This window comes from Giraffa tippelskirchi, chromosome 4 (genome assembly GCF_054371585.1).
Source record: "Giraffa tippelskirchi isolate mGirTip1 chromosome 4, T2T-mGirTip1v1.2.pri, whole genome shotgun sequence".
NCBI classification, from domain to species: domain Eukaryota; kingdom Metazoa; phylum Chordata; class Mammalia; order Artiodactyla; family Giraffidae; genus Giraffa; species Giraffa tippelskirchi.
The window spans coordinates 209,512,384-209,538,060 of record NC_137278.1 but is presented as its reverse complement, the minus strand read 5'-3'; the positions used below and the strand labels follow the sequence as shown (position 1 = coordinate 209,538,060).

At 63.1% G+C, this 25,677-nt stretch overlaps 1 protein-coding gene across 5 annotated transcripts in view; it reads right to left on the bottom strand.

Moving 5' to 3' along the window:
• The window catches only part of GRAMD4 (GRAM domain containing 4), a 67,912-nt gene that overhangs the window by 15,836 nt on the left and 26,399 nt on the right, over positions 1-25,677 (bottom strand). For all 5 annotated transcript variants that reach the window (XM_081595004.1, XM_081595002.1, XM_081595001.1 and 2 more), the window contains exons 2-4: positions 19,416-19,626; positions 16,486-16,606; positions 1,171-1,291 (exon numbers count right to left, since the gene is read on the bottom strand). In XM_081595004.1, the coding sequence (XP_081451130.1) occupies positions 1,171-1,291; positions 16,486-16,606; positions 19,416-19,626 (453 nt within the window). The remainder of the gene's footprint in view (positions 1-1,170; positions 1,292-16,485; positions 16,607-19,415; positions 19,627-25,677) is intronic.

The following is a 25,677-nucleotide window of genomic DNA, read 5'->3' as shown; positions in this document are numbered from 1 at the left end:
CCGGCCAGGGGTCCCAGACGCGGTGGCACACCCAGGAAGCATGCACAGCAGGTTCCCGGGGAAGGCCGGGCCCAGGCGTTCAGCTGGGGACCTGCGGGCGCAGGGACATCCGGCGCCAAGCCGCAGGCGGGCCCGGGGTCTGAGTGGCCGCGGGGCTGCCTGGTCTCCGTCCGATGATACTGACCCCGCACAGCTACTGGGTGGGCAAAGTCGCCAACACAGTCACCCACTGAAACCAACAGGCAGGGGCCAAGCACGCGGGGGCAGACGTGTGGGAGCCCATGGCACCCCTCCAGAAGCTGGGGCAGGACAGCTGGCCGCCCCGCGATGGAGGGACCCTGTGGGAGGAGGTGATGGTCCACGGCAGGCTGGCCCTGAGGTCACGGCAGGCGTGGGGTGTCTGTCACAGGCAGTGATGCCGAGAGTGCGGGGCAGGGAGGTGTCCAAGGGGGCAACAGGGGCAGCGGGGGGAGGGGAGCATGGGAAAGCACCAAGGCAGGGTCGCAGAGTCCCAGGGTCCCGGGGGCGACGGCCAGCCGAGATGGGGGACACACGGACACCCGGGGGGCTCTGTGAGCCGCTCTCAGCCCAGCTCCTCCGGGGCCCCCTAGGGCTCACCTCTGACTCCTCCTCGTCCCCCCAGTGTGGAAAAGGAGCACCTGTACCCCTTTCCAAACAAAGGCCCCAGGGTACTGGAGGGCACCACCTTCCCAAGACCATGGCGCATCACGGACACAGGCAGGACACAACCCAGTTCATCGGGGCCGGGCCCTCGTGATGCCCTGGGTGTGTGGGGGCTGGGAAGGCCTCAGAGGGGCATCCCCACTCAGCACAGGCCTCACTAAGGACCCCTGCCCGGGGCAACGGTACACACAGCCCCAGGGTAAGGAGGGTGACTCGCCCTGAGTGCTCCGTGAGGACAGAGGCTGGGTGGGGGGCCTGCAGGCCTCCCGGGGGGGCTGAGACCCCACGCGGAGGGGGGAGACGGGGACAGCAGATGCCGCAGAGCACTCTGGGCTGGCCACCAGCATCTGAGCAGGATCTTGGCTCAGGGACCCTGACCACCGAGGGCCAAGGTTACCTGGCTCCGCCCACCCCCTCAACACAGACACCCAGCCCTGCCCACCTCCCGCCCTGGGGTGGTCCTCACGGCCCCCACCGCCTCCTCACCTGGCCTTCAGCACTTCCTGGACCTTCTGCTCTAGCTCCATCCTCCGCTGCCGCTCGCGGTCCAGCTCCTGCCGCAGCATCTCCGCGTTTGTTTCCTCTCGCAGCTTCCGGAGCTCCTCCTCTGTGAGGGAGAGGAGCCAGGTGAGCGTTACGTGGCCTGTCCCACCCCCATGCAGAGGTGCCAAGGGAGCGCTGAGACACGGGCAGCGGCAGTTGCCCCGCTCCATCCCGGGGGGCGCACCCACAGCTGCAGGAGTGTATCAACCAGAGCTGTTCTTACACGGTCCAGGCAAGGTCTCGGTTGATGCGAGCTGAGGGTCTCTTTACTTAACTAAATAAACCAATTCAAGACAGATGCGCAGAAAGGCCCTTCACCAAACCCTCTCCAGGGGGGCAGGACCCCCCGAGGAAGGATGCTGGTGGCGCCTGGTCACCCCACTGGCACACGTGCAGTGAGAACTGTTCTGTGAGGCCTTGGCCACAGAGCAAAGCCCCTTCGAGGGGCACAGAGTCCCCGTGAGAACCTACAGCGGGCAGATGAGAGATACGGCGAGAGAGCGAGCCAGTGCTCATGAAAGCCCGCACCAAGAAGGTGCCCCTGAGTCAGGACGTGGACGGACGCACAGAAGGTCACGGATCCTGGCGGGGCAGGGCATCAGGGAGGCCGAGGCAGCAGGGCCTCAGGGCGAGCGAGCACATCCCGATGACGTGGTCATCAATGTCCTCAGGACGGAGTGAGCTCGGGAGGAGGCAGGGGGTCAGGGGTCAGAGGAAGGAGCCAGGAAGCTGACGCCTGCTGCCTGAGAGGAGGGAGGGGGCCCCGGGGCAGGGGCAGTGCGAGCAGCTGAAGATGTGAGGACACAGGGTCCCCCCAGGCCTCCGCGGGAGCACCACCCGGGACACAGGGACCCCCGGGCCTCCGCGGGAGCACCGCCCGGGACACAGGGACCCCCGGGCCTCCGCGGGAGCACCGCCCGGGACACAGGGTCCCCTGGGGACTCCGTGGGAGCACCGCCCGGGACACAGAGACGCCCTGGGCCTCTGCAGGAGCACCGCCAGGGACACAGGGACCCCTGGGGACTCCGCGGGAGCACCGCCTGGGACACAGGGTCCCCCAGGCCTCCACGGGAGCACTGCCCTGCCCACGCCCTGACTTTGGCCGTGATGCTCACTCTGGACTTCTGGCCTCTGAACTGTAAGAGAATCAATACGCTCTCTGAAGCCCCGTTTGTCAAAATCCGCTATGGCCGCGACAGGGCGCTCACACGCATGTGGGTGCACACGGCCTAGGTGGACGTCGCTCTGCACCTACACAAACTGGACACCGTGGGATGACTCCAGACCCAGAGGCGGCGGGCGGCGGGCCCCACAGCAGTCCCTGCCGCTGCCTTGCCCTCCACCCCGCCATATCCCCAGGGAACACGGGCTAGAGTTCTAGCAGATGAGACCTCCCTTTCTAGAGACTGCGGGGTGGGGCGGGCGCGTCCTCGTGTGCTCGGGCGGCTATAACCAAATACCACAGAGTGGGCGGCCGAGACAACGGACATTTGCTTCTCACAGCCATGGAGGCTGAACATCAGGGTCTGGGGCTGGCAGATTCAATTCCTGGGGAGGACTTCCCTTCTGGCTTGCAGATAGCTGCCCTCTCGACAGGGCACAGAGCAAGCTCTGGCGCCTCTTCCTCTGCTTATAAGGGCACTAATTCCATCCTGGGGCCCCACCCTTGTGATCTCAGCTAACCCGAGCCACCTCCCAAGGGCCTACCTCCCCCCTCCACCTGGGGCTGAGGGCTTCCATGTATAAATGCTGGGGGTGCCAGCACTCAGTCCATGACAAGGAATGAACTGGGGCTCTGGGCCAGGACAGTGTGCTGAAGGCCCTCGCCAGGTGCAGCTTTCCCGGGCGCGGCCTTCCCCGGGTGTGGGCCCACACAGGTGAGGACCTGACTCCCGAGTGCCCTGCAGGGGCAGCAGGGGGAGCGACAGGGCCTCCTGACCGTGCAGGTGCCGCCGCCTCCAGGCCCCAAGAACTCTGGCCGCCAGCCAGGCAGCAGGGGAACCTGGGCGCCCGGCCCCCAGCCCCCACCGGCCGTGTCCACAGAGGCCTTTTCAACAGCTGTGAAGAAAACACGGGGAGCGGCCCCCCCAGACAGAGCAACGTGAACTCCGACAACCATGACGGAAGGACAGCACAGCCTGGGCCGGGAAGTGGGCAGGCGGCTGAGCCAACGACATGTCAGCCCAGGGTCAGGGCCACCGGCCTGCTGGGGGCAGCAAGGCTGGTTAACGGGCAGCGCTGGGCTCCAGGGCCCGGCTGACGGTCCTCTCAGCGCCGCCGCTGCCCTGAAGTCAGCCCCATGCGTGGCGAGCAGCGGCTGCGTCCCGACAGTGGGTCACAGGCCACCCCAACCACCAGGCTGATCGGCTGCAAGGGAAACTTGGTGGCCCCCGCCCTGGTCCAGACTGAAGGTCCTGGTCCAGACCTTCATCCAGTCGGTGAGACCCTGCCCCTCTGGGGGCACCCACAGTGGCGCAGGAAGGCAAGGCACCGGCCTATCTCTCACGGGAGGAGCTCGTGACTCGCTAGATTTTGCCACTAGCCAGGGAAAAATGTTCAGCTTTGCTGAGAGCTGGGACCCATTTGCTGGGTAAATATTTATAGAGTCCTCGGGGCCTCCCTGCCTCTCCTGCTGGGACCGCCCTGCTCTGGGCATATGGGGCTCAGCAGTCTTCAGTGCCCTGCGGGCCCCTCCCACCAAGACCTCTGGGAGAAGACCCTCCAGACGACGGGCCAGGAGGACTCCACACCCACTGCACAGGGAGCTGTCCCGTCCACTCCCGCTGCCCATGGTTTCCCCCAGAGGCCCCTTCAGGCCTGCCGTGAAGCAGGGTGGCCCTCGAGCCAAACACCAAGCTTCGCCAAGGACTGTGGCCTCATGGATGTACGTACCAGGCTGTTGAGAACCGGGCAGAGAGGAGACCACGGTGTGGGGGGCCGTGGTGGGAACTCACGGACAGTGCCAAGAGTGAGTGGCAGGCCGCCACCCAGGGGGAGACCACCTGCTTCCTGCACACCAGGCGTGGGCCCCCTACCCCTCAGGCCTCAGCCACCCTCGCCTCCTACTGGGGACCCTGGGCACCCCAGCCATGAGGACTTGACGGTGCTCAGAGTTCCACCCTTGATGGACGTGCTCACAGGGCACCCGCTGGGAGGTGGTGGGGGGACTCAGATGACTGAGAGTCCAAAGTCCTGACACATGATCCACCCAGGAGCCCCAGCCTCCACGGGGACCCCCACTCCGCCCCACACCAAGCCTGGTTGTGCCAAGAGGCCACTTCCTCACACACGACTCCATCAGCCAACACTCGCTGTGCACGTGTTACACACCCGGAAGCTCTGTCAAAGTGGGGACACTGCCGTGACCCAGCATCCACACCCTGCCTGGAGTGGGCATTCGCTGGTGCCCAGGCACATATGAACTGGCTTCAGTTCAGTCCAGTCACTCAGTCGTGTCCAATTCTTTGCGACCCCACGGACTGCAGCACGCCAGGCCTCCCTGTCCATCACCAACTCCTGGAGTTTACTCAAACTCGTGTCCATCCAGTCGGTGATGCCATCCAACCATCTCATCCTCTGTCGTCCCCTTCTCCTCCTGCCTTCAATCTTTCCCAGCATCAGGGTCTTTTCCAATGAGTCAGTTCTTCGCATCAGGTGGCCAAAGTATTGGAGTTTCAGCTTCAGCATCAGACCTTCCAATGAACACTCAGAACTGATTTCATTTAGGATGGATTGGCTGGATCTCTTTGCAGTCCAAGGGACTCTCAAGAGTCTTCTCCAACACCACAGTTCAAAAGCATCAATTCTTCGGTGCTCAGCTTTCTTTATGGTCCAACTCTCACATCCATACATGACTACTAGAAAAACCATAGCTTTGACTAGACAAACCTTTGTCAGCAAAGTAATGTCTCTGCTTTTTAATCCAGTGTCTAGGTTTGTCAGTTTTTGTCTCAAGAAGCAAGCGTCTTTTAATTTCATGGCGGCAGTCACCATTTGCAGTGATTTTGGAATAAAAATAACGTCTGCCACTGTTTCCATTGTTTCCCCATCTATTTGCCAGGAAGTGATGGGACCAGATGCCATGATCTTAGTTTTATGAACGTTGAGTTTTAAGCCGCCTTTTCCACTCTCCTCTTTCACCTTCATCAAGAGGCTCTTTAGTTCTTCTTCGCTTTCTGCCATAAGGGTGGTGTCATCTGCATATCTGAGGTTATTGATATTTCTCCCGGCAATCTTGATTTCAACTTGTGCTCCCTCCAGCCCAGCGTTTCTCATGATGTACTCTGCATAGAATTTAAATAAGCAGGGTGACAATATACAGTCTTGACGTACTCCTTTCCCAATTTGGAACCAGTCCGTTGTTCCATGTCCAGTTCTAACTGTTGCTTCTTGATCTCAGGAGGCAGGTCAGGTGGTCTGGTATTCCCATCTCTAAGAATTTTCCACAGTTTGTTGTGATCCACACAGTCAAAGGCTTTGGCGTAGTCAGTGAAGTAGATGTTTTTCTGGAACTCTCTTGGTTTTTCTATGATCCAACGAATGTTGGCAATTTGATCTCTGGTTCCTCTGCCTTTTCTAAATCCAGTTTGAACCCCAGGTCCCCTAGAAACAACTCCCTGTGGGACCCTGGACCCACAGGAGGTGGGTCTCCTGTCCAGACGCAGGCAGGCCTCTTCTGGGAGGACTGGCCCCCACTGGCAGTGGGAGAGCCACGGCTTAGCGTCACGTGGAGACACTCTGCCCTCCTGAGCGCCTACAAGCTCCGCGCAGCCTCCCATGGGGCCCAGCTCTGAGGCACCCCGCTCCCCGCCCGAGGTGCGAGGGCCTGGCTCCCAACAGGTACTCGGTGCAGGCTCGCCGGAGGAGGGGTGGGAGAAGCTTCCCGGGAACCCCTGCAGAGACCTGCCCCCCGCCCCAGCTCCTGGCCGCCAACCCCTTGCAGGAGCGAGAGTGTGCCCCCAGGGGGAGCAGCCTCGGGCTTGGCTGGATGTTGGGGGGGCTCCCACAGCCCTGCCAACCACCTTTCAAGGGCAAGCGAGGGAGCTCCACGGGGGGAATCAGGGGTGGGGGCTCCACACCATCGCAGCCTTGCTCCTGGGGGCCATGGCTGGGGTGTGGGATGCTTTCCCATCTGCTCCTCTGGCCCCCAGTACCCACACGCACCCCAGTCGCCTCCACGGACCTCGGTCGTCAAGCTCCAGACACCTCCTCTGCCCACGGCGCCTTCAGCAGGAAACCTGTTTTCCTCAACGCGCCTGAACTCCCTTCCGCTGCCCCTCAGCTGTGAGAGGTCAAGAGCAGCCAGGGCCCAGCACGCGGGACCGTCAGCCAGGCCACCCGGGCCGACGTGAGCATGTGTGGACACTCAGCCCCCGTTCTGAGCCCCAGGGATGCCCTGCGTGTGGCTCTAAGTGCGCAGACACGCGCACGTCCCCAGTCCTGGAGGCCGTGACCTCTCACCCTGGGCTCCTGACAGAGCCCCCTCGGCCCTGCCCACCTCTCTCCTCAAAGCCACCTCCCACCCCCAAGCCAGTGCAGAGACAGCGGCTCTGCAGACAAGGGCCTTTGGACACAGCCCCGCCAACCTGCTCATCCCCGTTGACAGCAAAGCCAGGAGAAGCCTTCCCACCTTCTCCGGGAGCCTCCTCTCCTGGGGGCATGAAGACAACTCCATGAATAAGCCCATCGGCATCCTGATCACTCCTCTCCCTCAAGTCCATCCTCTGAGCACAGGCCTCCCTCCAGGCCGCGTGACAGCTAAGCCTGGAACGATGAGTAGACCCCACGACGGTGGACACAGCGGGCCTGCTCCCTCCCGAAACACATTTAGATCAACTACAGTGCAGAGCCCAGACAGCCGGCTCCTTGCACAGGACAAAGGCGATGCAAATCCCTGCAAATTTCCTCCTCCTGCTCTCAGACGGAGAAGAAATGGGCGGCCGCTCCTCGCCCGGTGGGAAGTGCTGGGCTGGTCACTGAGGAGGCGGTCTCCCCTCGCCCGGCCTCCCAACAGGCCTGTGTCCTCGGGGGCTGCCAGGGCCCACGGCTGCTGGCCTCTGTCCCCGGGTCTCTCCTTGGGGCCCTGGGACACCCTCCAACCCCAGGCCCAGCCTGTGGCCTGTTCCGAGGCAGCCTGGCCTTCTGGCCACAGGCCCTGGACACCCCCGGCTGCAGCAGTGGGCTCCCCACACGCTCCAGCTCCATCAGTCAAGGGGCCGAGAGGGTCTCCTGCAGGTAGGGGTGGAGGTTCGGTCCCACGCACAGGGCCAGCGGGAGGAGCCCCTCAAAGAGCCCCACGCTGACCTCCTACTGCTGCTGAAAGGCGTCTCCGCCGTGTCCTTACAGCTCTGCGCTGTCTGAGATGGGGACTGAGGGGCTCGAGGTGAGGTGGGGCCACGGCTGGCCTCTCTGGAGGCTCCGGGGGAGAACCCACGTCCCGGCCTCTTCTGGCTTCCAGAGGCGCCCACATTCCTTGGCTGGTGACCTCCCGCCATCAGGGACACCACCCCGACTCTGACTCCATCATCACGTCTCCTCTTTCTCTGACCCCCCGCCTCCCTGTCACGAGGACCCTCGTGATGCTCCTGGGTCCACCCGGATACACCTGGATCCAGACCCTTCACTCAATCACGTCTGCAACGTCCCTTCTGTCACAAAAGGTGACAGAGTCACAGAGTCTGGTGATGAGGATGTGGGCATTGGGATTCTGCCCACCAGACGCCACACAGACACAACTCTCTTCAGCCAAGGAGGCCGAGCAGGGCCTGGGAGGAAAGGACGATCCCTCTTTTTCCACCTGGCCCAGAGAGGGTCTTCCCACTCCTAGGAATCCGGCGATCTTAGAAAGTTCGGGGCTTCTGAGTCAAGTTCCAGGCGGGATCCTGGCTTCCCTGGTCTCCAGCAGATGTCCTTCCTGTCCCCCAGCCAGCCCTGGCCATCTGCCAGGACAGCAGACAGCACCAGGCCTTAGAGAGGACCAAAGAGGCCGAAAAGCAAAGAGCCCTCCTCTGGCAGGTCCTGGCCTCTGGGGGTGCGGGGGCCCCTGCCGGCCCCCTCCTCCCACCTCTGGGTGTGTCCCCGTCACCCAGAAACAGGATTTGCCGAACACCCCTCTGATGGTGCTTCCACGGACTTGGCCAAACTCTCCCAGCAAGACGCACCCACGCAGAGGGCATCCCAAGTCAGCCTGCCACGAGCCGGGACTTGCACAAGCGTGTCCCATTGGAGGCCCGCCCTCGGGCGGCTCTCGTGAGAGTCTCGGCACCTCTGCAGCCACGCAGGTGGGCCAGGACAGGGACCTTCACACCCACTGGCGACTCAGTCACAGGTGGGGGCAGATCCCCTGGATTAGGAGCCACGGCCAGGCAGGTGGGAAGGCCGCAGCACCAGCCATCACGGGGCTTGCCCAGGTCATGTGGCACGGCTCCCAGCCTGATGCTTCTCTCCTCTCCAAGGCCTGGTGCCGTCTGCTGACCTGGCAGATGGCCAGGGCTGGCTGGGGGACGGGAAGGACGTCTTATGGAGGCCAGGGGAGCCAGGAGCCCCCCCAGGACACGACTCAGAAGCCCCGAACCTTCTAAGATCGCAGTGCATGCCCGGGAGAGAGGTCGGCGCTGTAATTTCCTCACTGCGCCCCCACTCAGCAGGACAGGTGAGCAAAGCTAGCTTCCAGGTACAAGGCTCCGAAGGGGAACCAGGACCAGCTCCCAGGGGCACAGGGCCCGCCCCCACCCCTCACCTCCCATGAGAGCAGAGAGAAGGTAACAGGGAGGAGGCGGAGGTGGGGTGAGCCCAGAGGGACCCTCAGATGTCCAGGTGCCGTCCTGACTTCCTAAAGTGTGGTTTCTGCAGCCAAAATGCCCCCTTGGTGCAGCCCAGGGGGCCACACAAGCCAGACCCCACTCCAATAGGAGCCTTTGGGGCCCCCACCAGGGCACCAGACAAACCAGTGCTTTCAAAGGGACGAAGCACAATGAGCTCCAGACATGGCTCCCCGAACACAGGACCACAGCTCCCGTGGCTGGGCGTTTCCTGCCGCACCTGCCCACCAGGACCCGGGTGGCCCGCCCACGCGGTCCAGCCTCCCCGCCTCGCAGGGACAGCACCCCCACGGCCCGTCTCGGGGGAGATGGCCAGGGGGGGACCTGCATTCACGCCCACCCACGCCCAGCCCACTGCCCGGCCCCCGGTGAAGACACGGCGAGAAAGGAACACGGCTCCGAGGTTATTTTTAAATCCGTAAAAGTAGAACTCTCAAGCGAGAGTCCTCTTGGCACACAATTCAACAGGCTCAGCCACCACCAAAAATAAACTATCAAGTGATAATCCTTAAATAAAACTGCTTCCCACCGGCCAGGTGTGCAAATGCAGGGACCACCTGCTGAGCTGTTTCTGGGCCGCGGTCAGGAAGCAGGCTGCCCACCTGGAAGCCCACCCAGCGGTCCCAGGCTCTGCCCTTCGCCTCCCTCCTCAAGGCTCCTTGAGTTCCCCCGGCCTCTGGCCTCCCCGCTCGCCCTCCCTCCCCCCCGGCTCCCCCAGCCCGAAGGCAGCAGAGCCACGCCCTCCCAAAGCACCAGGCACAGGGTCGTGAGCCAGGAGTCCGCTCGTGGCAATGCCCCCGTGACTTCCCGCACCCTCTCCCCTCGGGGAAGCTGGCTCATCATAGGCAAGGCCCTGCTTCCACGGTGAACTTCCACCTGCATCTTCCCCAGCGCTCACTGGCCGCCGTGTCATTGGCCGCCGGGCGCAGAGGTACCGTCCAGGGAGCGCTGGCATCACCCCGCCGTGCCAACGGCCTGGTCACCAGCAGGCGGCGCTGCTCTAAACTCTGACACGCCCGCGAGACAGGCTGCACACCACTGCCTTTCAGACGCGTTTTAGGAAACCGACCGGGAGTTTGGGGTGAAGATGCAGAGCATGGACAGGTTTCTCGGGTAAAATAGGACGGACAGGATCCCAGGCAGCGCTTCCGCCCAGAACAGCCGGCTTTCAGGAACCAGGGGCCACCTTTCTGCAAGAGGTGGCAGGCTGATCTCACGGCCCCGGTCCGGGCTCCAGGGCTCTGAGACCAGCCAGCACCAAACCAGGGAACATGTGTGCGCCCAGCCCCCACCCTGCTCCTCCTGCCAGCCGAGCGAGCTCTCAGGGCCTGGGCACGGGGCCAGGCCCGCCCGGCGGGGCCAGCTCGCCTCTGTCCAGCGGGGAGGCAGGACCGGACATCCGCAAGGAGTAAGCAAGCAGCGGGCTCTCAGTTCAGAGCCAGCCCCGTGGGTCAGGGCCCCGTGCATCTCCTCCCAGGTCTCTACGACACGCTCATGCGGTTTCATCTCATCTTCATCTGCTACTTATCTGATCTGTTTGCTCCCTTCCCGTCCGTCTGGGTCACCCATCTGCTGTCTTCCCGAAAGGGCAGAAACCACTCGATAAGCGCATCACCACCAAGCAGAACTGTCAGACCCGGCCTCTGGCACGGACAGCTTATCTTCTCAGCTCGACATCGAAGAATAAACAGGAGGAGCGGGCTTGGGCTTTTTTGGCTTTTTGTTTGTTTAGAGCCAGAACACCAGAGAGACATCTGCAGGGCGGGTCCAGAGGTATCCGATCAACACCACACCTGACCCCGAGCCCGGCAGGCTGCGGGTGGCTGCCCCGCCGGATGCCTCCATCGGCAGACACCGGGCAGCTCCAAGCCCTGCCGCTTTCAGTGGTGACAAAGGGCTTCGTCAGCCTGAATCACCCAGACTGGCGCCCAGAAACTTCCTTCCTTCCAGTCTCAGCATCCAAAGGGGGGCTCTTCAGGCCACGGGAGGCTGATGGCCACCCTCCTGCCCACCTCCCCGGCCACCTTCTCCTGGAAGCCCCCCCACGGGATCACAGCTGGCCACACGGACCCACTGCTTGTCAGGGCAGGAAGGGGAGCTCCCGGGAGCATCAGGGCTCAGGGGCAAAGGGGCCCCCACTCCGGAGCCTCCCTCCCCAGGAACGACTACAGTGGTACCCTGAGGGCTGAGCCACACACCCCAGGGACCAGCGTGCAGCACGCCCATCTAGGTAGGAGCCCACGGGCCTCATGTCCACCCAGCAAGAAGGAACAGCTCGGCAATATGGAACCCACACCCGGCTCAGGGACCCTGGGGCTTAGCCTGGCAACCCGGAGGCCCCGGAGCCCTGAGGCCCCAGAAGCAGTTGCCTCCAAGCTCCAAAATCCACGCAGGTCACTCTGGGAGGCGCCTGCCTGTGCAGCTGACGATGCCGGAGCACCTCCCTTCCCAGAGCCTGTATCCAGCAGGCGACGATAAATGCACGCTCCTGCTCAGAAACCGCAGCAGTGCGCGTGTCCGTGCGCAAACAGCAGGAACAACTGAAATGCATTTCGGCCTAAATGAAAATGGATGGTGGCTTTTCATTTATTTATGTGCTTCTTTAACAAATTTAGCCTCCCGCCCCCAGTCCTGAGCCAGGACGCAGTCTCCCATTCCTCATCCCTCCGCCATCTCCTGCCAGGAACACTTGTACTCTTCAATATTCAATAACTGAAGAAAGCCACCGTAAACCTGGGCTATTTCCTCCTCTCCGAGAAGCATAACAGTCTGCTTCTGGAGAGAAAGTACTACGGATAATTGAATGGAACTTTAACACAGACCACTCAGGTACTTTACAGATGGCGGGGGGCCAGGCTCTGGATGGTGGAACATCCACAGCCACCCGCCTACTCGGGGCTGAGTCAGGAGCCAGGAGCCTGGGGCCAGCTCCGAGCAAAGCTCCCCACCACCACCGCCCCCTGCAGACCCAGGCGGGGTGGCCCGCCCAGCACACAGGTACAGGCTCAGAGGCCACCTAAACACCTCTGTGGGTCCAGAGGGCACCAACATCCTTTCTTCCACACTGTACTCCCCTGGGTACCGCGATAGAAGAGACGGGAGGCAGGGAAAGGCTCTGTGCAGACTCCCACTCCGACCGGGTTTCCCTGCAACGCCTGCCTCCGAGCACTGAGCTCCGATTAGGGCCTCACGTTAGATGCTCGGGGGAGAGGAGGAAGCACAGCCCACACACTCCAGACTTCCTGCCAAGAACCACCTGTAACAGGCAGAGGGGCGCAGTCAACACCTGTCGGCAGGTAACGAGGAGCAGGGAGCAGGCGGGTTACCCGAGCACAGGCCCAGGGCCGACCCGCATGGGACGCAGAAGAGCCCCGAGAACCGTTCGGAGGGACGTCCAGGACGTGACCTCCGTGTGGAAAAAACATGCCAACGCTGATCTAAAGGGGCGGTTTGTTGTCGTTTAGTCGCTAAGTCGGTCTGGCTCTTAGTGACCCCGTGGACTGCAGTCTGCCAGGCTCCTCTGTCCACGGGATTCTCCAGGAAAGAACACTGGAGTGGGCTGCCATTTCCTTCTGCAGGGGATCTTCCAGACCCAGGGATTGAACCTGTGTCTGCTGCTTGGCAGGCAGACTGTTTACCACTGAGCCACCTGCGAAGTCCATCTAAGGGACACAAATACGGACACAGTTGCTTCTATAAAAATCCGCAGGAAGGATGAACTGTCCAGCTAGAAGATGATGGTTTATCTGCGCGGGAAGAGAGGGCCCCCCGGGAGAGGCAGCGGACGCCTCTGATTCTACCCGACTCTGGAGATGTGGGGAGGGTTCAGACAACAGCAGTTCTGGATCCAATTCTAGAGTGAACTGTGCAGTGTGCGTGTGGCGACAAAATGACATCCCAGACCTCCCGGTCAGATGTGCCGAGGACACGCTGACCCCAGCCTCATCCTGAGGGAACACCAGACAAACCCAGCCCGCAGTGGGGCCATCTCAGCACCAGGGAGACAAGACCATGGCGATTAACACTCGTAACCTTGTTTAAGTCCCCGATCTCGTGAGGACACCAAAACCCCACGCAAAAGCCCAAGAGGCTCTAAGCAGAGAATCAACCCATTGCTTTGAAAGCTGGAATGGAATGGGGAAAACTCAAGCACGTCTCCTGCCTTTCTATATGAACTATGTCTCCGGGCAACCAAAGAGTTAAGTTTTCAGCAATACGCTGGTTAACAAATGGAGAAAGAAATGTCGGAAGTCGAAAATTACCATCTACAACTTCTAATGAGATGATGAACAGAAGCCATAATGACAACCAGGTCATGATACAGGAGAAGAGAAATGGCCTCGGGAAGCACATGCATCCACCACCCCCACCCACCCCCCCAGCCAAGGAGGGGGCCTCCCCCGAGATCACCCCCACCCCTGCCAAGGAGGGGGCCTTCCCCGAGATCACCCACCCCCCAGCCAAGGAGGGGGCCTCCCCCGAGATCACCCCCACCCCCAAGGAGGGGGCCTTCCCCGAGATCACCCCCACCCCCACCAAGGAGGGGGCCTTCCCCGAGACCACCCCTACCCCCGCCAAGGAAGGGGCCTCCCCCGAGATCACCCACCCTCCCACCAAGGAGGGGGCCTTCCCCGAGATCACCCCTACCCCCGCCAAGGAAGGGGCCTCCCCTGAGATCACCCCCACCCCCACCAAGGAGGGGGCCTTCCCCGAGATCACCCCCAACCCACCAAGGAGGGGGCCTCCCCCGAGATCACCCCCACCCCCACCAAGGAGAAGGCCTTCCCCGAGATCACCTGCCCCCCGCCAAAGAGGGGTCTTCCCCAAGATCATCCCCCTCCCCACCACCACCAAGGGACGGACACGCCGGCTCACATGTTGGGACTGTGGGGATGCCCTGAGCAAGGTCCAGGGTGGGCAAGACACATCTACCAACCACAACTTACGGACCCTGTTTGTGATTTCAGAGAATTGCCCTAAAAATGACCAGCAACTGGGGAAATTGGAGCGTAAGTGGGATATCTGATGCTATTCAAGAAAAACTTGATTTTTTAGTTGTGATACAAGGCTGTGCTTAGTTGTGCAGTCGTGTCTGACTCTTTGCGACCCCATGGACTGTAGCCCGCCAGGCTCCTCTGTCCATGGGATTCTCCAGGACAGGATACTGGAGTGGGTAGTCATGTCCTCCTCTAGGGGATATTCCCCACCCAGGGATCAAACCCAGGTCTCCCGCGTTGCAGGCGGATTCTTTACTGTCTGAGCCGCCAGGGAAGCCCTAGCTCGTTTTTAAAACATAATCAGGGTTTCCCCTGGCGGTCCAGTGGTTAGGACTCCGCACTTCCACTGCAAGGGGCGCGAGTTTGACCCCTGGATGGGAACTGAGATCCGGCATGCCGTGACCCGCAACTCCTGAGCCCTCTGCTCCAGAGCCTGTGCTCCAAACCAAGAGACGCCACTGCAGCAAGATCCCGCGCACCGCACCCAGAGAGCGGCCCCCGCTCACCGCAACTCGAGAAAGCCCACGCACGGCAACGAAGACCCAGTGCGGCCACATAAACAATTATTTTCACCAACGCCCATCATCGTTGCCCCAGGCCACCAAAGTGGAGCTCTGCACTTTTATGACATGAGCTCCCGGCGTCTCACTCCATTGATGAAACACTCAGGACAGAGCACAGGGACCGGCCCGAGCAACGCGGATCGGGCCAGGCGGCCTCTTCCCTTCTCTGCTTTTCAGCACGGAGGTCAGCCCCAGACGGGCCTCCCTGGGGGTCACAGCCGTCCTGCCCCCCTGCCTCTCTGAGGGACGCTCGCTCCCCACCCACCCTGCCTGGTAACCCCTTCTCCTGGAGGCCTCCTGCCGCCCCTGCCCCAGTAGGCGGCCCACCTCCCTGTCGGATGCTCACAGGCCCTTCCCGCCCTTGGGAGCGCCTGGCACTGTTGCTTCCTCCGCTGGACCCATGAAAGGCAGTTGCACAAAGCATTGCCCACGGGCGCTCACCGGGGCCGCCCCGCTCTGGAGAGACGGCCTGGCTGCCCCTCCATTTGGGCGGCCACCCCGGGGGAGCTCAGCACGGACCGAGGTCACAGGAACAAGACCGCACGAGGCGGGCCCCTCTCGGTCCACAGCACCCGCAGACCCCGCCTGGCCCCGTCCCCCCGGCCACAACCTCAGACTCCTGGGGAGACCGAGTGCTCAGACCTGGGGCTCAGACCCTGCGGGCGAGCGCTGGCTGGCGGGGTGCAGGCGGGCACATACACGGAGTCTAGGCCCTGTACACACGTGTGCACACACATGCGTGCTCAGGGAGGTACTGACCAGGAAGAGGGGCCTGTGGGAAGACGGGGTGGCAGGACAGTGCACGGAGAGGCAGTGAGGGCCACGCAGCCCACCTCCCGGGAGGAGAAGGCGGGCCCAGCCCCCCAGCCTTTCCACCGGAGCGTGTGCCAGCCCCACACGCTGCATGGGTACCCCCGGCTGGAGCTCAGACCACAGCGAGCACACACACGAGGGAGACACAGGACAACAGGGAAAGGATGCGCGTGGAGACAGGGCGCAGGTACCGCCCGCCTGGTCCCAGGCATCAGAGGGGGGCCCCGGCTGGGCAGGGCCCTGCACCCTCCTGCCGGGGCCCAGGCGGCTCTGCTTGTGGCTCGGACATGCCTGGCTCTAGGCACGTGGGGCGAAGCTAACTCCCTCTCCCTCTGTGGTTCTCCCCCTAAAAGCATCACCCCCACGCTGGTGTCAGTGGTGAAAACAGCCTGCCACGAGCGTGGGCTTCAGGGTGAGTCTGCCTGGATTAACTCCCTCACTAGTCAGAGGACTTAACTGACCGGGAGGGCCACTTATCTTAGCTCTGGAGCCTCTGTTTCCTCGTCTGTAAAGGAGGAGGACAGAGGGGTGGAGAGGGGACCAAAGACAACACATCACATGGGATCAGCTCTGGAAGGAGGCCCTTCCAGAACCATCTCTACTGTCATCACTGCCCAGAGGACAAAATCCCCAGGAACCCAGGCCCACCTGCTCCTTGATGAGCAAACTACACAGGACAGGAAATTTCAGATCCCCCCCAAAACCTCTGATGGATTCTGATTAACCACAGCGGTGTGCCAGGCTCTCTGAAATGATGAGAAAACCTCTGATGGATTCTGAGCTAACCACAGTGGTGCGCCAGACTCTCTGAAATAATGAGAATTTCCGGGGACATTTTACTCCTTCGCCTCGTCTGTCTTAGAAGTAAAGACATCGCAGCTGTGCAGACGGGATTCAGACTCAGGAGGCAAAGGCCGTGTGGGGACCTCCTCACGGGGCCACGCCTGTCCCCACTGCTAGCCTGGCAGCACCCACTGTGACCCCTGTTGTGACCTGGCTGTACTCCTGCAAGACTGTCCCCTCTGCCCGCTGCCCCCACGCCCCTACCCACCCACCGGTACTCACGTAAGAAGTGTTTTTCCAATAAGGCAATTTCCAGGTGACCTTTGATCTCATTTAAGCGATCAAACTCTGTCCGGTTGAAGTCCTGGACTCCTGCAGCCATGATGAGGGTCCCTGGACCAGCCTAGAAGGAGGACACGAAGAAAGAGCTCAGAGACGCCTGGAAGCACCTGGGTCCATGTCACCTGGTTCTCTCATCACCTGGCACCTCGGGGTACCCCGAGGACCCTGCGGTCTGGAGAGGCCGGTTCCCAGAGCCCCCTGGCCTAGGAAGGCGGTGGCCCTGCGCTAGAGCCTGTGTCAGTTCACCTCGGTCTCACCTGCCGGGGAAGGGACATCTCAGGCAAAGCGGACATCCTCGGAGCCCCGGCGAGGCCAGCTTCCAGAAATGACAAACTAAAAGCACGAGTGTGATGCTAAGCCACCAGAGGGGTCACAGCACAGCCTGGACCACAGAGGGAAGGAACTCGTGGAAACCTGGCCCGGTCCCGCCACAGGGCCAGGGGCCCTCCTGCCTGGGGAGCCAGGCTGGCGCCCGGGGGGCTGCGGCAACAGGACTCAGGGAGGGTGCGTCCCAGGGAGCGAACCCCAAACGGGGCCCTGCCCTGGCCCACAGTGGCTCATTAAAGCCACCCCCTGCTGTCCCACCTGGCTCAGGGCAGGCTCCGGTTACAGGCCGCCGCTGCCCGCTGGCAAGGAGCACGTCCATCCACGCAGCCAGGTCTGCCTGGCACGTCCTGGAAACTCCCCTGCTCACCCCACAACTGCTCCCCGCCACGCAACAGGGCCATCTGACTCCGGGTTCCTCCCAAAACGGGGGAGGGGAAGAAGGGGACACCCAGCCTGCACAGGGTCCGTGACCGGCCCCCACACGTCGTCTCATCCGGGGCCACAGCCCAGGGGGTAGAAGCGGACACTAGGACTCTGGCCCGGGGCTGCCCTGTCCCGGCCCGACCTCCTGGACCGTCAGCTGCTCTGGCTACCGCAGCCTGAGCTCCCAGACGGCAGGGACCGGGCCAGGTTCATCTGCCCACCCCGTGGGCCTGGCAGGGCCAGCGTGGGAGGGCTGGGCAGCAGGCCAAAGGCAGGGTACCTGCCCCCGCCTCGCAGACGATGGTGCCCCTCCTCCCCTGCCCAGCCCCGATCTCGGAGGACAAGGTGGTGGCCCCAGAGCAGAGGGTGGAGGCTGGCCTGGGAAGGTGGCCTGACACGGATCCGGACGCTGAGCTCATCACGTCAGCAACATCCCCACCGAGGCGGGCAGGGCGGCCCCTGGTTCGCGGCCCCGAGTGTATACGCGTGAGCCCGCGTCCTTGGAAGGCTGAAACGTGGGTTGGTCTCCGAGCGGCTGGAACTAAGCCTGTTTGGAGCTTGTCCCAGAGCTTTCAGATCCCTTCCAGGGGCCCCCGGGTCTGAGAGAGGCTGGGATCACACGGCTTTGGCTGGCTCAGAGCCGAGGCCCCTCAGGGGACAGCAGAGGTCACAGAGCACACCTGCGGGAGGCGCTGGTCACTTCCACCAGGACGACACGCAACCTGTCGGCACAGCAGCGGTGGCGCAGGCCATGTGGGCATGAGGCTTGCGGGAGTGACCCAGGGTCCCAGGGGCAGAGGTGACATGAAGGACAGCGTGAGCTGCTGTGGGATGCTGGCCTGTCCCCCCCATGGAGAGAGAGAGAGCCCCTCAGGACTGGGGAGGTGGGCTTGAGAGTTATTTGTATTCACAGCCCTGGGCTCGCCCTGCCCTCAGCCCTCACCGGCTGGCTGGTCCCACCGCCAAAGGAGGCACCCCCTTCCCGGGACAGGCCTGTGACCCCCACGACGTCCCACCCGGCAGATGCCGCCGGCCTACCAGGAGACATAGCAAGTAAGGCCCCGGCCCACCCCCGACCCGGGGGCGGGAGGACAGCCACCTTCTCTGCAGGGGACGGAGGCCGTGCCGAGCAGGGCGCTGCCCTCGAGCTCCGCAGCTCCAGCCCGCCCGATCGGACGCCAGCTCTTAGGCAGTGCCGATAAATTATTCATTGCTGCCAGGAGCGAGCGAGCCCATCCCTGTTCTATTACGAAGCATTAATAATACACAGGGCCAGGCAGGCGGGCGCTCAGAGCCACATCTGCAAGGAAAGCCTAGCGCAGGTGCTCAAGGAGGAACCGCCAGGCCACCAACCCTGGGGTCCACGCGGGCAGGGTCGTCCACAGCTGGTGGGGCAGGGGGACTCCGGGCCTCTTTGCTGACGAAAGGGAGATGCAGGCAGCTGTCCCCACAGTGGGGAGCCAGCCGTCACCCGTGGCTGGGAGGGGACCGGGAGAGCTTGCCCCACCAGCTGCCCGCCCGCTGACCAAACACAAGCTTCCAGAAGGCAGGGCCTGCTCACACCAGAGCCGCCAAGCCCCACTGAGGAGATCTGCTGGCCCAGGAAAGGGCGTCCACGACCGGCCCACAGGGGCCACTGTCCCCACCTGGGCTCCTGAGGCCTGGCCTGGGCTCGGCCAGCTGCCAGGGCAATGACACGCCTCCTGGGACGGCCAGGTGCCCGAAGATGCCCGACGGTGCTGCCCTCGGGCAGGGCCAGCGGCTTCCAGACATCGCCCTGCGACCCCCTGCGTCAGACTCCCGCGGGTCAGGCTGGGGCCTGGCATCACTTCTGTGTGAAAAGTTTGCCGACGACCCAAAAAACCAAGGAAGAAAAAGAAACCCCGCTGCCAGACAAACTACCCTCAATCTGGGCACAAGCCCCCACCAGGGAGGTTGGGGGGTGGGGTGGGGAGAGATGGGGAGCGGTCCCCTCTGTGTCTGACCAGCCGGGAAGGACACAGTCCACCCAAGGCCACGCTGGGCTTGGCACCTGAGGGTGGGGACAGCACCCGCACCCCAGCGAGGGGCCCCGAGACCTGGGCCACACGGCCGGTGTCGGGGGGACACTCGGTACTCACAGGGTCCCTGAGCTCCTCGCTGTCCCGGGGCGAGGTCCGAGGGATCTTCAGAGGAATCTCGTCTCCGCATTCGGTGTCCGAGGCATTCGGAGACTCAGCTAGATCGAGGAAGTCATCTCTCTTGTGACCTCTGAACCTGATTTTGTCCAGCTTCCTTAGCATGTTCAGCACTGAGCCCCTCTGCTTCACCTTAACATGACGCTCAGGGTCCCTGCAGGACAGCAAGGGGGGCAAGGTCACGTGGTCAGTCACCAGCCGGCCGCCTGCCAGCACACCGTCTCCTAGAGACAGCTCCAGGCCACAGCCCAGGGCCGCCACCAGGCCCTGCCCTCGGGGAGCAGCCAGTCCCACTACTCAGGGACCCACAGGCTGCCCCCCTGCCCACGAGGCTGGAGCCTCGGTCACCCCCACCCAGCTGAGCTGGTCACTGAGCTCAGGCCCTGTCATCAGGCCAGCCCTCAGCACCCCACAGGGAAGAAGGGAGCCTTGTCTCTCAGTGGGACCCCCAGCACCAAAAGGAGGCAGCCTGGAGCTGCAGGCAAGCCGCTGACCCCGTGGGGTAGGGGGCACTGCGGTGAGAAGGGCGGAGGGCTGACCCTCCTGAGTTCCCACAACCCGTCAGGAGCCACAGCCACGCACACGCCCGGGACAGCCGCTAGAACGCTGGGGCTCTGGGTATCAGGTTCCCTCTGACCCCTGTCCCCTCACTATGCCAGGCCCCGCTCCCAGGCACACAGCCAGGCTTCCCACCTGGGCACCCTGACTCAGCTCTCAGACCAGCTCAGCCTCTCCAGCTCAGCCTCTCTGGGTCCCAGCACAGCCCCCAGGCTGTAGGCAGGGGACCACCCCCCACCCAGCCAGGAGCGAGGGCAGCAAAGGCCTGGTGTGGGGTCATGCTGGGTGGACGGGGCAGGGTGATGTGTGCTGGCATGGAGATGTGTCCGTCCAAGCGCGCAGGCACACCAGGGATGGATGTGCAGTGGGGTGCCCACTCCCCACATCTCTGACCCAACCCAGCCAGGAAAGCCCGGGGGTGGGGTGTGGGCAGCCCTTCTGCACATCTAGCCAACCTCACACTGAAGCCCACGGCCCCAGCCCCGGTCACACAGCTCCCCGGCCCCCAAGGTCTGCAAGAGGCCTCGGTTCCCCACAGGGCACGGGCTCTGAACGCGCCCAGGCTCAAGCCTGTCCCTCCACTTCCCACCGTTCTGAGCCCCAGCTTCCACCTCTGAGACAGAATGAACACCGATGGCCGTGAGCACCAACCCGGCCAGAGGATCCCAAGAACTCGAGACGACGCAAGGGCGCCAACACTCAGCCTGGGCCCAATAAACAGCACGGCGGTTTCCTGCAGGGAGGGCAGGAAGCAGGGGAGCAGGGCGGGATCCACCCCAAATCGCCCCAGCGGGGACAGTCCACACGCAGAACCACGACGGCAGGGAGAAAGAAGCGCTTCCTGTTGTGGACGGTGCGGGCCTCAGCCATTAGACCTTGGTAAAGCACCGCCCAGGGTGCCCGGCTGCAGCCCTGCCCCGCCCTCCACAGGCCGCCGCCGCCCCGGCATCATCGCTCGAAACCACAAAGCCGGCGGGCGGTGGGGGCCCGCAAGGCCCGGGTCAGGATGAGCCGGGGTCGGCTCTGGTCCCCACGGACAGTGGAGGCCGTGGCTTGTCAGGGGCGGGGCTGCAGGCGCTCCTGGGACAGGGGCTTCTCGGGGCTCTGGAAGCCTGAGCTGGCCCGATGTGGCCCGATCTGCCAGCATGGGGGCAGGGGGCCGGCCACCCGGTAACCTATCCCGGGAAGGAGCTGTGAACTCCAGATGAACTAAAAGGCTAAGTAAACTTAAAAAAGAGAGAGAGAGAGACTTACGTTCCTAAAGAGAGGGAGTGATGGTCTACATTAAGAGACTAGGAAAAAAAAAAAAAAAATCAAAGTTAAAAAAAAAACTCAGTCACCCAGACAAAAGTAAACTGACGTTTGTTTAAAAAGCGCAGTGATAGAAAATAAACTAATTTTAAAAAAAATTATAAAAAAAAAAAAGCGCAGTGAAAGAGGAGACACGTGGAGCAAAGTGAGTGTGTGTGAACTCGAATCTCCGCTGTGCGACAACCTGCACGAATTGGTCAAGACCGGAGGACCTTGGTACACAGACGTGCAAACCCCCCCAAGCAGAGAAATCTCAGCAACAGGGGTCACCCAGTCCTCGTGCAGAAACCTCTAACCAGGAAGGAAACAAAAGCCAGCGATGTGGCCGAGGCCGCGGGAAGCAGGGACACCAACGCCCTGGGAACCAGCGGGTCCCCATCTGGAGATGCGTCCGGGGCGAATCCGGCACAGGGGGCATGGCTGGGCTGCGCTGCAGTAGGCCGGGAGCTCAGGTGCCACGCGGGGCGCACGGACATCCCCGGGAGCCTCAGAGTGGTGACTAACGCTGCTGCCCCAAGGTCACCGTCACGGACAGAGGGCCTCTGTACCCCCACGGGTGACACGGGACCCTGGGTGGAGCTCCTGAGTGGCTGCAAAACTTCTCTCCCCATGCCCTTTCCCATTGTTTTTCTAAACTGAAAAATAAATGCAAACCGGGGATGGGAAGCGTTGCCAGGTAAAACCTGCCTCCTTCCATTTTCAAAAAGACCCAGGGGGACCCCTCCCCACCCAGCACAGGACAGAAGCGAGGCAGACGGCGGGGGTGGGGGTCCCCACAGCCAAGCCTCCCTCCTCGCCAGTCGGTGGTCCTGGGACTCCTTGCCCTGCAACCCGGGGCCACCTTCCCTCCTGACTCAGCAAGCAGATGAGGAGGCCACCCGGGGAGAGGGACAGAGCGCCGAGGGTCCACCCCGCCACCGTCAGTACACCACTCACAGGCGCCCAGTCCACGCGCCCCCACCCACCCCACCCAGCGGGGCCCCTCCTTGCAGCACCAGCTCACCCCAACCTGCTCACATCCGCCCTCGGGGAGGGCAGGGGTCCCCAAGGGCTGGCTCTGTCCCCACCACCCTGCCCCCAGGCCCCTGGGTTCACAAAACTGCCGGACCAAGGCCAGGTGCCAGGACACCTGACCACCTCCCCAGGCGGGTCTGGGCTAGGAGGGATGCTCTGCCCATCACCCACACCCCCAAGGCTGAGAGGTAGCCCACCCCACCCCAGGACCATCTCAACCACACCGGCCAATCCAGTCCTCCCCAGCTTTGAGATGACGATGGGAGACTGGCACGGCTGTGGTCCACGGCCAGCGAGAGGGCTAGAGCCAGCCAGGCACGAAGTGTGACCCAGAGCAAGGCTTCCCCACAAAGCCAGAGTCCCTGACGCTGTCTCCGAAACCGCCCCCGCTCCTTCCGTCTGCGTGCCGCCACGTGTCCCACCCCGCCCCAGCCCCCCTCCAGCCTCCCCTTTAGGCCCCCAGCCCTCGTTCCCCGCACACCCACCCCGCACTCCCCAGGGCCCAGGGGAGGAAGCCTGCATTCACAGACCGGCCCCTCCCAGGCACCCACAGGCCCCCGGCCAGCTCCCCACACGCCCGGCCTTCCAGGTGCAGCCGCCCTCAGAGCAGGGCGTGGCGCCCCGGCCCCCGAGGCTCCCGGAGGGGCCCCCGCCTCACACCTCCACGCAGAAGCAGATGCTCAGAGCTGTGACACCTGCCAGGCCCAGCCGCCGCCCCCTGCTTGAGGCGGTGCCCACTGCGCTGCAAGCCCTCGGGACGCCGGAGCGAGGCCAGCGCTGGCCCCGGGACACAAAGCATGCCGCTCTGGGAAGGCGCTGAATGGCTCCTGGACACACAAAGGCCGCACTGTCTGCGGAACACTGGACTTGGAAACCACGAAGGACGTTACTTCCCCCACCAGCCCGAGACTAAGAAAAAAGTGGTTCCCAGCCCAGTGTGCGCCGCGTCGCAGGTCCCAGCGGTCCTCGCTGCCCTGCTGAGCTCAGACCACCGGCTCGGCCCGGCTGGAGTCATCCTCCGGTTACCTGGTGGCTCTTCCACTGACCCCAGGATAAACGACATCTGTTTCCCCAAATGCAGCAACCCTCGTCCTAAACTGTATTCCCGCGGAGTCACAGATGTCGAGTGAGGCCAGGCCAGCCCCAGCCAACCAGCTGGCCCTCTGCCAGGTCTCCGTCCTCCAGGAAGGCACCCCAGAGGCCCACGGCCCTGCAAGACGAGCCCCCGGGACTCCAACCTATACGCAGCTCCAGCCAGCTCGGGGGCCCCATGCTGGACGATCCGCGGAGCAGTCTGGATGCCCTCAATCCAGAAAGCACAGTGACTACACCCCCCGCCCATGCGGAGCTCGATGCTGGCTCCCACCGAGGGCCCGCGGGCTCCCCCGACCTCGAGGCAGGTCAGGCAGCCACCTCCCTCACCCAGACCCACGTCTCAGTCAGCGGGACCCCGAACGCTCAGATGCTCAGCTGACTCCCTGCTCACCAGCCTCCTGTGCCTGGGCTCTGGCTGCTGACCAGTAGTGTGGGGACGTTCATCAGTAGCAGGAGCCTCTGTGGGCCTCCCCCCATGACACCTGAACACCAGCCGCTCCAGTCAAACCTGGAAGGAGCCCCTGACCACGTGACCACGGCCACCTACAGCAAGCCCAGCCGCCCCCCACAAGCCAGGGCGCCCCACCTCCAAGCCAGGGGCCCCCACCTCCAAGCCAGGGTACCCCACCTCCAAGCCTAGGGCCTCCCCAAGCCAGGGACCCATTTCCAAGCCAGGGGCCCCCACCTCCAAGCTGGGCCCCACATCTGTGCTCCCCTCCCCTCCCCACAGCCAGGTCTGGCCCACACACCTCACACAGTCTGCAGCAACCCGCTGAGACCCCTCCTGGGGCTCTGCCTGCTCCCTGACACTGGGCTCCAGCCCTGCGGACCCCTCAGGGGTCTTCTGGCCACCACATTGGTTACTGCGGGGCCCGGCACTTCCTGGTCTGGGACGTCCCCACTCTGGCTCCTTCTGCTCCGAGTACATCCCCCCACCTCAAATTCCATGTGCCCATCTGGTCTGGAGTCCAGGCTAGCGCCCTGGTTTAGGACTGGCCCCCCAGCCCCAGTGGTTAGAACACATACCCCAGGGCAGGTTCTGCAGGCACCAGGGCCGTCCCAGCAGGGCTGGCACATGCTGGCCATTCAGTGAGGGAGGGGACGGTGCACGAGATGGGGCCCCCACGACTGGGCCCTGGGTGCCAGAAGGGCCAGGCCTGCCCGCTTGGAGCCGCCCAGCCACAGGGGCCTCACGGCAAGGCTCTGCGCTCAAGGCTGGGGAATCACGTGCTCCCCAAATCGGGGAACACTTACGCCACTTGAGTCCAAGGTTCAACAGCCTGAGAAGAGGTGGAATTCTTCAGCGGCTTTTCCTCCTACAGAGTCAGGCCAGAGCCCCCTGCGCCAGGAGCGGAGTGTTCTGAGCTGTAACAGGAGAGCCGCCTGGGTCCTACTAGCTCTGTGACCCCGCCAGGGCCACGGGGGCCCGGGAGGGCCAGGCGGGAAGAGCAGGAGGGCTGGGGGGTTCGGGGTGAGCCGCCACCCCCTCCTCTGCGACCTGGGACCGCGCAGGCCCTAGCAACAGCCCCGCCCGCGGGACCTCTGGGCGCAGATGCGCAGCGTTATCATCTCGGTGCCTGCAGCGTGCTACACACTCACAAGTGGTAATAAAACGTCCAACACTCGTCACTGGGAACTCCGCGAAACCAAGCGACACCCAGGGGACGGGTTCACCGATTCTCGCCGAAATCCTCCTCGACCCCGGTCAACCAGGACCGCAACCGACCAGCGAGTATGGTTCCAGCATGAATATCAGTTACTGAACGTGCTTGTCTACGTTAACAGGACAAACCAAGCTGGGAAAGGAGGCCACGCATCAGAAGCCAACTCGCTGGTCCAGGACGGGAGAGACAGCCTCACGCAAGCAGGCAGTCGCTTTTCAACGGGAGGGGCTCCTCATCTTCCTGTGGATGCAGACACCACACCCCAGCCTCCACCCGCGAACCAGGCTCTCCCCGTCACCTTCTCAAGTCTGGACAGTCAACGCAAAGAGAGGCGAGGCCCTGCCGTGCCGCATCTACCCGTTTCCGTGGTGTGACTGCTTCCCTCGTGGCCATCCTTCAAGCCACCAAAGGGACGTCTGGGAGCTAGTGAGCGTGTGGCGGGCCGCGCTGCCCGGGGACCACCCAGAGGAGTCCCACTGTCCAGACCCCATAGACGCCAACAGCCTCAGAACCACAACCCAGTCACACAATCCAGGAGGGCGCACCTTCAGGCACTCACCCCC